This window comes from Leishmania mexicana, chromosome 8, assembly GCF_000234665.1.
Source record: "Leishmania mexicana MHOM/GT/2001/U1103 complete genome, chromosome 8".
NCBI lineage: Eukaryota > Euglenozoa > Kinetoplastea > Trypanosomatida > Trypanosomatidae > Leishmania > Leishmania mexicana.
Genome location: NC_018312.1, coordinates 1,232,307 through 1,245,218, shown reverse-complemented (window position 1 = coordinate 1,245,218; position 12,912 = coordinate 1,232,307). Strand labels below are relative to the sequence as shown.

The 12,912-nt window shown below is 61.9% G+C and overlaps 4 protein-coding genes across 4 annotated transcripts; all 4 read right to left on the bottom strand.

The window, feature by feature from the left end:
- Positions 1-556: 556 nt before the first annotated feature.
- On the bottom strand, positions 557-2,125 carry LMXM_08_0230 (conserved hypothetical protein; the record flags this gene model as incomplete). Its single annotated transcript, XM_003872537.1, has 1 exon — positions 557-2,125. The coding sequence occupies one exon, from the start codon at positions 2,123-2,125 to the stop codon at positions 557-559; it is 1,569 nt and encodes a 522-aa protein (XP_003872586.1).
- Positions 2,126-3,671: 1,546 nt separating this feature from the next.
- Positions 3,672-6,833, bottom strand: LMXM_08_0220 (ubiquitin-activating enzyme-like protein; the record flags this gene model as incomplete). The annotated part of the gene is made up of 1 exon (XM_003872536.1): positions 3,672-6,833. The coding sequence occupies one exon, from the start codon at positions 6,831-6,833 to the stop codon at positions 3,672-3,674; it is 3,162 nt and encodes a 1,053-aa protein (XP_003872585.1).
- Positions 6,834-7,427: 594 nt separating this feature from the next.
- LMXM_08_0210 (hypothetical protein, unknown function) lies at positions 7,428-8,981 on the bottom strand (the record flags this gene model as incomplete). The annotated part of the gene is made up of 1 exon (XM_003872535.1): positions 7,428-8,981. One exon carries the CDS (start codon positions 8,979-8,981, stop codon positions 7,428-7,430), a length of 1,554 nt encoding a protein of 517 aa, XP_003872584.1.
- A 1,774-nt stretch (positions 8,982-10,755) lies between these two features.
- LMXM_08_0200 (conserved hypothetical protein) lies at positions 10,756-12,693 on the bottom strand (the record flags this gene model as incomplete). Its single annotated transcript, XM_003872534.1, has 1 exon — positions 10,756-12,693. The coding sequence occupies one exon, from the start codon at positions 12,691-12,693 to the stop codon at positions 10,756-10,758; it is 1,938 nt and encodes a 645-aa protein (XP_003872583.1).
- Between the last annotated feature and the right edge of the window lie 219 nt (positions 12,694-12,912).

Genomic DNA, 12,912 nt, shown 5'->3' with positions numbered 1-12,912 from the left:
ATGGGCATGTCCACATCTACTTGCACGTGCGCGGCCGATGCTTGAGCGTGGCGAGACCAGCGCACATGACGCTCGCCTTCGATTCGAGCTAAAATTCCGTGAGGGGCGTTGCCTCACTGCAAGCGGAAGCGGCAGGCGCGTATGAACAGTCACAGAGTGAGACACCAAGGCAGAGGACCACAGGATGGAAGAAGGGATGCCGCAGGTCCTCTCTGCCGGTGTGGCCGCTGTGCGCGCACGCACAACACCGTGAATACGCGAGTGAGCCCCAGACCGCAAGGTGAACCCAGAGACGGAGTGCAGTGAGGGGGTTGGGAGGGGAGGGTGAGGGCTCGCGGTTGAACATGAACGGAGAACGACCCGACGTACGTTTGACTCCCAACGTGGGTTCTTGTCCCCAGCACAGACTCCTCCCCACTCAACTCCTCCGGTACCTCACTACCACTCCCACACGAACACACACAGACGCATACACAGACAGGCACACCCGCGTAGAGCCCTTCTCGTCGATCGCACACCCCACAGGGCCGTCACACACGTTTTCTCCCAGCATTTTCTAGCCGCTCAGCTGCAGCGAGCTCTCCAACACCTCAGATAGCTCCGGGTGTCGCCAGAGCGTGAACCGCAGCAAGAGCGACGCGTACCACTCCGAAAACCACGCCTTGACCATCAATACCATGAACTGGATCTTTGGCAGGTCCTCGTGAGAGGTCTTGAGGGAGTAGCGCAGCATGCACATCGGCCGGTTCGCCGCCTCGCCGAGCTCGCGGTTGATGGCTTTGGTAGCCATGATGCTGCGCAGCACGAGGGCATACTCCTTCGGCAGTGCTGCTACGATGTCGTTCAGATCCGCCATGCGATGCTTCACGGTTTCCCGCATCTTCTCTAGCGCGTTCGGGCTATTGAGCCGGCCGCTGGTGCTGTTCGCGAAGTACTCATACGGGTGCTGCAGGAAGCAGGAGGCGAACAGCTCGTAGTCGTCGCAGTTGTAACGGTGCGCAATCTCGGTGATCTTGGGAGTGTCGTGGGTGGTGGACGCCGTCCAGATGTCGCTGATCTCGCGGCGTTGCGCCGCACTGAGCTCCGCACAGAGGCCAAAGTCCAGCAAGACTACCTGTGGCTTCCCGTTCGGCAGCTTGTGCACGAGGACGTTGCCAGCGTGTGGGTCTCCGTGGAAGAACCCGGTGCGAAAGATTTGGAAGGCGATGACGTCGAAGAACGTCGTCGCCACCTCCTTCACGTTGAGTCCCATCGACGCGATGCCTGCGCGGTCCGATATCTTCACCGCATCTGGAATGAACTGCGACACGAGCACGCGCCTGCTGGCGTAGTTCCAGAAGATGCGTGGGCACACGACGCGCTCGCCCCATCCGCAGGATCGCAGATCCGCCGCGGCCCGGTCACTGTTGCGGCCCTCAATCCGGAAGTCAAGCTCCGCCGCGACGGTGTCGTTCAGCTTCGCGATAATCTGTCCAAAGTCGTAGCCAGGGAAGAAGTAGCTGGCTGCGGCAAACATCAGAGAGATGGTGCACATGTCCCCGTTGAACCGGTGGGCAATGTCGATGTACTGCACCTTGATCGCCACCTCCGTGTCCTCGTCGCGCAGACGGCCACGGTGCACCTGCGCCAGCGACGCGGCTGCCAGCGGGGTCGGGTCGATGTACGAAAACACTTCGGTGAGTGGACGCCCCAAGTCCTTCTCCAGGACCGCTACAACTTCCGCGTAGGGCCGCTTAACCACCGCATCCTGCAGCACCGCCATCACTTGGCAGTACTGGTAGGGCAAGATGTGACTCATGTTTGCAAAGATCTGCCCCGCCTTCACGTACAGCCCACCGTTTTTCTCTGCCAGATCGACCAGCCGCTCCGCGCACCGCCGGTGCACCTCGTTCCACAGCTCCTGCCGGTCCTCCTGCGTCACGTGGAAGGCGTAGTCGCAGTAAATCTGCCCACCCGCGTAAACGCACCGCCCGACACGGCCGATGCCTTCGAACAGGACCCGCGACGGCAGCAGCACCGGCGGGATCGTCTCCCTTGGCGGCAGCAGAATAGCAGCCGTGCCGGCTCCCATGAAGCCTGCAGCCGCTGCGCCATAACGCGCTGCTCGGCTAAACCGAAAAGTCATTGCACTGAGGCGCCGCGCCGGCGGCAGTTGCTCGACGTCTCCTCTTGTGCGTGTAGGCGTGTGAGCGATGGCCAGATTTGAGAGAGGGTTAGCGGAGTGGAAGAGAGGGAGTAAGGGCGGAGACGTATGAGATGTGCCAGAGAGACTCGCAGACGCGACGGCGACTGCGGCTCCACGCAACGTACCAATACCACTCCCAGCTCCCCGATCACGCTGCCGTGGAAGACACTCTTTCCTTCGCCGGCGTGAGAGGAGGAGAGATGAGAGGAGGTGGTGGAGGTGGAGGGACGGGAGAGTGACACGGAGGCCATGAAGCGAGCCAGGAAAGTTGCCCCAGCCCATCCGACAACGGGCCGGTGCGCGTTTGTGGTCGTGCCGCGTGCGCGGAGAGGGGGCGCACACCGGCAGGAGCAGAGCGCGTCTGTTCTATGCAAGAGCACAGATCCGCGTATATGCCTGCGCCTGTGTGCACTCACGAGAGAGTGTGCGGGGGCCACCCGTCCCTCCCGCCTCCTCGCTCGCCGGGTGCAGACATGAACGGCGCCGAATCGGTGCGGGGCCTACTCTGAGGACACGGACACTAGAAATAACGCGAGACAGAAGGCGAGAAGGGGGCCGTCCATGACGTCACTGAGGGTGTGGGTGGGGGCACTGCTCAAAGTGCACGGCTACTAGAAACAACACTGGCAGGCAGCATGAACATCTCGCTTGCACTGGACGAGTAGAAGATGGCACGGCCGTGCACCCCCTCCTCCCCCTCCCCACACACACACACACCGCGACCTCGTCCCACCGCTATGTGCCGAGGGGGATGAGGAGGAGGAGGGGGACGTGCAACAATGGATGAGAAGGGACACGTATACACACGCACGCACGCACACAACACACGGTATGAGAGCAGGTCGAGTGTGCCCCGAGACAGGCGTGGGAAGAGGGCAGGTGAGCGAGCGGACCGGGTGAGTGGTCAGCATGCGTTGCCCGAGAGCCGTCACTTACCAGAACAACCACACATGTCTATACGTATACGTGCGTGTGTGCCAGCGCATGGACGCTGTCAGCGACGGGGGTGGGGGTAGGGGATGGCGAGGCAGGAGCGCACAGGTAAAGGACAAGGTCCATGCTGGCGGTGACGGTGATGAGCAAGTGCCGTTCTGTTCAGAGGTGTGCCTGCGTGTGTGTGTGGGGAAGGTACCGGAGGACGACGACGTGAAGGTGATGGGAGGCTTCCTTGGTTGGTTTCGGAGAGAAGCCGTACAAGGTGATGCGCGTTGCCTGTGTATGCGCGAAGCTGCCGCAGCAGCCAGAGGACGCACAAATCAACAGTCGCGCGCAAGTTCGCTCACCGGCTTACGATAAGTGGGTGGAGGGCGGCGCAGTGGTGCCGTGAGACACACATGCAGAACACGGATGAAGCAATGCACGCCTCCAGCACTGCAGAGAGAGAGAGCGTTGCCTCCTTGTACTCTCGTGCCGCCGCGCGTGTACACCTGTGATTCATGGCAAGTCGTCACCGCGGTCCACGTGCTCCAGACGCAAGCACACGCGGCTAGTCCAGCACCTCGTCGTCATCTGATACAATGAACTCCACCGCCACTGGTGCAGTCGTGGCCGCTGCTGAAGAAGCGAGGCCTGTCGTTCCTGGCGGAGTGCCGAGGAATCCTTCCTCGTCCTCCTCACCAGGCGGCTGTTGCTGTGCTTGCTGTGCCGCGAGACGGGACAAGGCTCTCTCCTCGGCCGCCTCTGCCTCCTCTAGTCCCGAGATCTGGAAGAGCACGGTTGACGGTGACGGCGCCGGTGCCGCCGCCCCCCTGTCGTCATGCGTCAGCACTACACTCCATGGTACGTCCTTGTTGAGCGCGTCAGCGGTGAGAGTATACCTCTGACGTTGGTGGGCGACCCGCCCTGGCTCGGTGGGTGGAAGCTGCAGCACGTCCGCGAGGACGTGGTCAGCGAGCTCTTCGTAGTCCTCATCCTCGTACAGCACGGTGGGACCATAGCTGACTGACGGAGCCTCCAACTTCAATGCACTCTCGAGGACAACGTGGACAAGCTGGCCGAGCGTTGCAGAGCGCAGGTCAAGAGTAACGCAGACTTCTGGATGTACGTCTTGGCAGACGCGGCAGTGCAGGCGGTTCGGTGCGTTCGGCACGGTACTGTGCACGAGGTAGTGGTCCATCACAGCTACACTTCGTCCCGCCTTGCCGCCCCCTTCTGCGGCGCCGTACATACGGGGAGGATATGCGGTGCGGTGCTCCGTGCCTACCAACGCCAGCGCCGCCTGCAGCGGTACACAGTGGGCAGCAGACGCCGAGGCACTCCTATTCGCCGATGATGCGTCGTCACCGGCGTATTCCATGAAGAGAGCGGGGCTAGTGTGTCGCTGGCCTGGCGACAACGGCACTCGGCGGCGGCGCACCTGTGGCACCTTGCGGGAGTACACAACGTGCGCGCGTGGCGATGTCTGCATGGACGCAGGGGCTGATACTCCTGTCACCTCTGTCTGCGACGGTGGTGCCGGCTGAGCAGCACTCGTGCTCGCGGGCTGGGAGATGCTGTGGCGCAGCAGCGAGATCAACTCGTGCACCACGGCCCCGGCGATGGTCGCGTTCGTCGTGGCGATAGCTGGAATAATGGAGCCGGCAATGCTCCGCACGTCCTCGAGCGACTGCTCCGCGATGTGGAACACGTGCGCGCGCATGTTTGCGGTGGCGCTGACAAAAGAAGCCGCTGCGTCGTCCTCCTTCCGGAAGGCCAGCCCGCCTGGACGGGCAAGGCACTGCGCCACAGATCGGACGAACAGTTCCATGCAGTCCTGCACCGACAGCACATGATCCCCCGATAGCGGGGCCGGTGATGCCCCGGTGGCATTCGTGGACATGTGCGCCGCCGCAACGCGATCGACATCGCGTCGACTCAGAGGCTCCGGCGGCTTCGTTGGCCAGGACGTCTTCAAAGACAGGAGCTCCTCGACTTTGGTCACGAAGAGCAGCCGCAGCAAGTCGATAGCGAGGGCAGCAGCGGACGAAGTACGGCTGCCTTCACGGCCACTACAGTCACCGCCATCATTGTGGCCTAACGTAGACGACGCCTCAGGAAGTTGGCGACGCCAGTCGGACACCATGGCGCGCAGGTACGACAGCTCGCCTCCATCACTCGGTGCTGTTGCGCCATGCTGCTGCTTATCCCCTTCCAAAGACTTGGCAGAGCCGCTGCCGGCCTCGGTCGCGGCACCAGCATCCGAGATGGCGCTCGCGCCCTTGCCATCCATGTCCGACGAGTCGCTGCCAAAGAGAACTTCGTACAGCTCCTTCGCGTAGTGCACGCAGTGCACCATCGTCGTCGGGCGCGCGTGAATGGTGCACACGGCAAACGTCTTCGTCTCGGGCGGCTTTGGCCGGCAGTCGTAGCACTCGTACACGTTCTTGAGGATGGGCTGCACCTGCCCATTGTACCCCATCGTGCCGCTCTCGATGAGGGGGATGCTGTTGCGCATGCACATGCGGTTCACATGCTGTCGTGCCGACACGTTGTCGAGCGCGCTCAGTACCACAGCGAACTGGCGGTAAAAGGCGTCGTCGTAGTGATCCGCTTTGACGTTGTCGTGGTACGCAACAACGCACGGCGGCGTACAATGGCCACGGCGAGCACTGACGTGCTCAGGTGCCGGGTCACCGGCTGCTGCGAACCAGTCCAGCACGGCGCGGCGGGCCGTGTCCGCCTTTGAGTTCCCGACATCTGCCACCTGGAAGAGAAACTGTCGATTGAGGTTCGTCGCGTCGATTGTGTCGAGGTCGATGAGGTGAATCTGCGTGAAGCCGCTCAGCACGAGAACCTTGAGAACTTCACAGCCGATGCCGCCGGCCCCAACAACAAAGATAGGTCTCGCCCGCAGCTCTGCCGGCAGCGTGCCATCCGTGCATGGGGACGCCGCCGACCTGAACGCAGGTGAGTGCTGCACAGAAGACGGCGCAGTCGGAGGTGTCGGCGTGGCGGCACGGATTTGGATGGACTCTGTGAGCACAGCAGATACGCACCCGCCGCAGCTTCCAGTTGTGACTGCAGTCGCGATGCCTCGGTGGGGCACGCAGAGGCAACGGGGAAGAGAGATCGCAGCCAAGACACGCAGAGTCACGGCGTCCACGGCTGACGCAGCGTCTGGGAAGGTTGCCTTGCTGACGCCGGCGTGGGCTCCCTCCGCGGTAGCGGAGGCAGTTGAATCGAGAGCCCCAGGTACGAAGGAGAAGCTGACTGTCGACCAGCCGGGCATGGTGGACGTCGTTGCCTCACCATCGCTATTAGCCATGGCGGCTGCAGGCGTCGGAGAGAAACGCACCGCTGGCCACCCAGTCACCCAGCTGCTGGCAGCATCGTTCACAGCCTTGAGAACAGCCGCGGCAGCAGCAGCGGTGGAGGGGGACGAAGCGCTCCCCGCCGCCGCTTCACATGCAGCCGCTGCTAGCGCAGCGACACCGTAGCGTCGAAGAGCGTCGGCGATATGCTCTTCCGACCACGCGTTAGCGATCACAACATCCGCCGGCGCCGAAGCGCTGCTCAGCGTTGCCACAGCTTCAGTGCGCGCTTTCTTGTGGGTCGGCCGGGCTGAGGGGACCACCCCCGCCGCTTCGGTTGCGGCGGCTGCGCTGGCACGAGGGATGACAACGTGCCCAATGTGCACCTCTACGACAGAGCCGATACAGCCGTCGCTCATCCTACGCTACTCGTTACTTTGTGGGCGTGTGGGCGTTCTTGGCGCACCACAGGAGGAGGAGGACAAGTCAGGAAAAGAAAGCAAACGGGGTGATGAACAAGTGTTGGGAGGTGCGTACAGAGGCGAGTGGACACGAGGCGCGCAGCGAGCGCATCAAGGGAAGAGGGACAACGGCGGAGGTAGTACTCCGTGTTGCCATCACGCATACAAGTCGCCGTGGAAGCGCTTCAGCGGCACGAATCACTCTCCTTCCCTCCCTCACACCCCCCTCACGGGAGCGGCGTCTCTCTCTTCCGGGGCGACACGGGGCGAGGAGGAGCACGTCATGCTCACATTTAGCGGGCTCGGCACTCATTTCCCCCTTTCCCCACAACCACTATCCCTGTGCCCGTGATATCTTCCGTCCCCCCCCCACTATTCGTGCACACGAGTTTCACTTTCGCGTGAGGGACAGCAGCAGTAGCAGCAGCAGGAATCAACCCAGAGTAGAGCAAGGGTAAAAAAAAGAAAGGAGAGCGGCGAGCGGTGTCTCTGTGAGCACAGGCGTCGCTGCGCGTCCGCCTCAGTCCGCTCCCCGAACGAGATATCCACCCATTAAAGAGGCGCATGTGGAGGCAGTTGCCACTCATGATGGGCGGCATAGTACTTCATGATGATAGACCAAATCGCCGGCCTCGCGCCCGTCTCGTCGTCGTGTGTACGCGACGCTGCGTCGCACTTCACCTCGCAAGCCACAGGGCACGAAGGAGGAGATGCTGTGAACAGCTGGAGAAACGCGCTGGAGGATGTGCTCGAGCACAATGACACTGTCGTCGATGTCGACAGCGGAAGATCACGCAGTGCCATCTGCTGCGCGTGTTGGCGGTAGCGGGGCTCTAGGTAAAAGTTTATGAGGCGGGCGATCTTGCCGCTGCCGCGGTTCGTGGGTGCGGCTGTGATTTGCTCGCTACTTGGTGGTTCAGCGGTGAGCGGACCGTCTCGCAGAACCTCGCCAGCGCTACTCTCCTGAACCGCGAGATGCCTTGGTATTGCCAGCGACCGACCGCTTCCGGAACCTGCAGAGCGCGCCTCACACTCTGCAAGCACTCCTTGTACCAGGGTACCGTAGCCATTCTCTGGGCAACCATCGCTGTCGATCTCCGCGGTGGAAGTGGGGGTGGTGGAGCACAAAAGCAAAGCGTCGTCCTCGTCACCACTGTCACGTCTGCGACAGCACGCTGCCGCCCAAGTTGAGGACATTGGAGCGCGTATCTCGCTACGATTTGCGGAGGCAGGAGAGGACGGTAAGAGAAGTGGTGATACAGTGCGCGCGTCCTCCAGTGCACTTGAGTCCGGCGGACGATGAAGCACTGCTACGGCAACGCATCTCCTTTCTCCCAAGGTGGCATCGCAGCTCCCTTCAAAATCGTGCGTAGCAGCAGCGCAAGATACAAGTGTCGGTGCCACGTCGCACCTGAATCGCTTGTGCGCGGGGAGACGATAACGACTACGGGTACCACGGGCGTACTCTGGGGTGCGTTCAACTCTTCGGTGCTCTGCTGTCGCTGTGCGGTCATCGCCGGCCCGTCGATCATCCACGCTTGTGTGTGGCCGCGCCTCTTCTACGTCGCCACTCCAATGCCAGACTTCGGTGTAGAGCTTCGCTGGATTTGTGCACGTGTGCCTTGGAGGTGGCGCCACCGTGCCGTCCGGCTGCCTTGCTAGAAGCAAAGCAGTCGCAGAGGCGTCCGCAGCAGCTGCAGTGACTTTCGCGAGCACAGCACCGTCGCCTTCCTCCTCGTATGGGCGTAGGTACCGCCTTAACGTGTGCACTGCCTCGCCATCTCCTCGACCTCCTATGACCGCGCTTGCGAGCTGTGGCGCCGCCGGCGGTGCGGCACACACAACCACCTCCTCCGCTGCACCCTCGCCACTGTCATAGCCGCTTCGTCCCTCTCCAGCGTCCGTGTGGACGTCTTTTGCGTGCAATGGCTCCTCTGCTACGATGGCAGGCTCTCTGTGGCTCCTGCTCGTCGCAGCACAGCTTGCATGGTGGATGTTCAGGTGGTGGTAGATGGTGCGTGTTGCCATCGGCCGCGGATGCTGTCCGCGGCCGCTGCAGCGTGCAAGTCCTGCGCACGCGTGCAGCCGCCGACGTCGCGGAGGCATCAGCAAGTTCAGAAGAGGAAGGCTCCAAAGGCAAGGAGCATCCACACTGGCAGATGGGGAAGGAAGCGTCTGTCTACCGTAAACGATCTCAACAAAAGAGAAGCGCGCATGTGCACGACGCCGGGGAGAGCGAGTGAGCGGGCGTCTTGAGTCGTGGCGCGGGCAGAGCGGTACTCACAGGCTGCTTCGATACTGCGAAGGTATGCATGCCGAGCACCGGTACGTGCGGGGTGGGTGGGTGGGCGGCGGCGTGCTGCCTCTTGCCCGATTTCACGAGCGAGTCAAATGTATATGGGGGTCTTAAGGGAGACGAGGAGCAGCGCAGCAGCAAGGTGCAGCGTGTAGATGAGAGAAGGGAAGGGTAGTCACTCGCAGCGACGGACTTACACGACCATGGGCACGGCTGCGTCGCTCCTTCTGCGTATATGTACCGTGCCTGAGCGCCGCAACGAACAGGAGAGCGGTAGCGCGACCCATGCCGAGTGGAGTGACGGTGAGTGAGAGTCTCTGCTGGCCACGCTTTCTCAGCCCGCAGAAAAGGGGTGAGGTGTGTGCGTGTGACGGCAGAGTTGCCATCCTCATCTGCACACCGACAGATTGCGCGGGTATCACTAGTTCTTCAAGTTGCAGCACCCCTTCGATTCGTTCTTGCCTGTTTCGTTTTTTTTGATGGAAGAGGTGGACGGTGGTGGCGCGGTGGGTGGGTGGCTTCCGTGGCTGTCGAGCGCTTCCCATCGCCGTGCTGTCGCGCCTCTCGTCTCTCGCGTCGCCACTTCCTTGCCATTGCCCGTTTCACAGCCCCTCTCTTGCTGTGTTCCTCAGTGTCCCGTGACCCACACAGGCGCACGGACCTCCTTCGTCGCCTTACCCCCACTCCAGTCACACTATGGCCGCAATCACCACTGTGCTCCTCTAGAACCGATGACCGCTCCAGTGGCACCCTGGCAAGACACTCTTCCACGGCCGGAAGCCAACACGAACGGCACCAGCGGAGTGAGCGACACTGCCAAAACACCTCGGCAGGCAGGCCGGCAAGCCCGCGTGGCGAAGAAGAGGTACGAGGTGAAAAAGAGGCCCGTATCGTGCACGCAGGAACGACAGAGGGGGGATCGTGAGCCAAGCAAGCAAGATGCGAAGAGAAGCACATCAGCAGCAACAAGTTGCCCGTAGAGACGTTTTCTCACATCCGCGTGTCCGCTTTCTGCCAAAGCGCAAGCGTTAGGGGTCTACTCAACCCCGACCATCTCACGAGCCCCATCGCGTCCGGCGAGGCAGCCGTAGAGGAGTCGGTACATCCATGTCGCATCTCCACCCTCCCCCTCTCCACATACACACACACACACACGAACAGAGAGGGCAAAGCATGAAAGCGAAAAAAGCACAAGCAAAAGGCGAAGGCGGACGGGACGGAATGCACCCGCGTCCTCGCACGTACAGGAAGCCATGTTGATCAGAACACACGCAGCGCACGACATCGGTCAGTGGCTGCCCATCCACCGCTACAGCAGCAGCATCGATCAGAATTGCAGACACACGAGAGAGGGCATACCGGTACGCAAGCACGCGGGTACAATACAAGAAACAATGAAAGAAAGTGTGGGGTCCATGTCCAGGCAAGGTGACAGCAGCGATCCGCGACGCACATGCGCTACGTACAGCACTGAAAGGGAGGCCAACGAACATGTACCGGCCGCCGCTTCAGTGAGGAAGTGACGCTCGCAAAGACCCGCCGCCAGTTGTTCGACTTGGCCAGGGGGCACACGCACAGTGCACACTACAACTTCTTCAGCTGATGCACTTGTTCTTCGAGGATATTGGCGTTACCAGCGCGCTGGAACACGCCAATCGCGAAGGACACAGTGCCCACAACGGCGGCGGTCATGTTGAACGCGGAGGAGACCCACGTGGAGGCATACAATGGACGCACCGTCAGCGCCTCCGCGATGGCACGGAAGTCTGGACGCACAGCAGCAAAAGCGGCAGCATCGCCCTCCGGTGTGGTGGTGGCCCTCTTGGCAGTCCTAGCGGCGGTGGACGCGGGGACGGTCCTCGGCACCGGTTCTGACGGATCGGCCACGTTAGCGGCAGGCTGCTTGGACCCCTCTGGTGTGTCGCAGGCGTCGATGCCTGCTCCAGTGACTTTGTTCACGATGCGCAGCGTCAGGTGCGCCTGGTTACTCACCCAGTCCTTCGCCACGTTAAAGCCATGCTTTATGGACTCGAGCCCCTTGTCCTGCTGCACCACCTTTGCCGTATCGCGGGTGGTGGCGGCTGCCATGTCGTATAGGTGCTCCAGTACCGCCGCTGAGCGAACCTCCTCCTTCGCGCTCAGTTGCCGAAGGACCCAGATGTTCGCCGCCACCAACAGCACTGACAACACCGCCATGTAGCGCGTTGTCTTGGCCTGGGAGCGGAGCTTGCACACGTAGTCCTCCAAGAAGTCCACCACCGTCTGGACAGCCCGCGCCTCGTCAGAGGTGAGCGCCAACGCGGCCGCGTCGCCTGTCTCAGCGCTAGAGCCCACCGTTTCCACACGCATGCCGAGCAACGCTGCCACGCCAAAGTGGTCCGATATGGGGTAGTAGTGGGCTGCGTCGTCCGCACTCTGTTCTTCCGTTGACAACGCGGTCTTGCTCCCCGACTTCGCTAGTTGCCCAGTCGCATTGGCGCCGCGTGGCATGCGCTTGGCGGTGAGCAGCTGGTGCCACAGGGACCCGTACCACGTTGAGTGCGGCGGAACGTAAACCTCACTTTTGGTAAAGACGACGAGCCCGTTCGGCGCGTCTCGCAAGGCGCACGGGTAGCCCTCGGCGACGTCCGGGCAGTCGGCAAACTGGCGCAGCGCGAAGGCTGGACGAGAGAAGAAAATGTGATCAATCTGCGAGGGGATGTCCGCCTCCAGCTTGAGCAGCTTAAAGTACGACGTCTTCATCGAGTTGAAGGCGTTGCGGTCCGAATAGGTGAAGAAGCGCTGCACATCGTCGCACTCCTGCCCCACCGTCGCTGCATCCCGCAGCGCCCGCGGCGGGGGCAAGACGGAGTGCATGTTGTACCCGCACCGCTTGAGCAGGATCAGCATCATCTGCACCTCGAGCGAGCGCTGAGAGCAGTTGAAGTCGCCGCCGATGATGATGCGGTCGGTCGGACGCGAGGTGCTTACGATGAAATCCGCGAACGAGATCGCCTGCGAGATGCGGAAGGGGAGGTACCGTTCGCGCTTCCACGAGGACAGCTGGCTAACCTTTTCGTATACGGCGACAAGGTGAGTGGTATAGAGGGTCACCTGTGCCTTAGCGGCGCTGCCATCCTCCATCGTCACCGGCACCATCACCCGCACCATGGCCGCTCCCTTGTTCGCAAAGAAGTCGCCGTGAAGGACCATCTCCGGGCAGCCCTGGAGGGGGAAGGTGTGGAAAAAGGCCTGGCAAATGGGGTAGCGTGAGATGACGGCGCAGCCGGAGCCGTAGAAGGAGCTGCAGAACCGACGAAAGGTGTACGTCCGCTGCACCACCGGTGAGGCGTGCTGGAAGATGAGGTCGAAGTCCTCGGCGGAGAACTGCTCCTGTAGCAAGATGACATCGTAGTGCTCAATCTTCGTGGCGAAGGCCTTCATGCGTGCCTCGCGCATCTTCGAATTAAAGATGCCCCAGAGGTTGAAAGAGAGGACGCGGATGGGCAGCTCGCCCGCGGCAAAGGTCGACACGTGCGACATGTTGTCCAGGTCTCCCTCTCCCTCTCCCTCTCTGTGTATGTGTGTGTGTGTGTGGCAGTGTACGTGGGGAGATAACGGTTCCGTGGGGAGAGGGGGAGGGGGCCGAGGAGATGGGCAAGCAACGTCGCTCGGTGCTGGGCCGATGGCAGAACGCGCGAGAGGCAGGCACACAGGAGCGCTGATGATGGGAAGCGGAGGGGAGGGAAAAAAATGCACAGA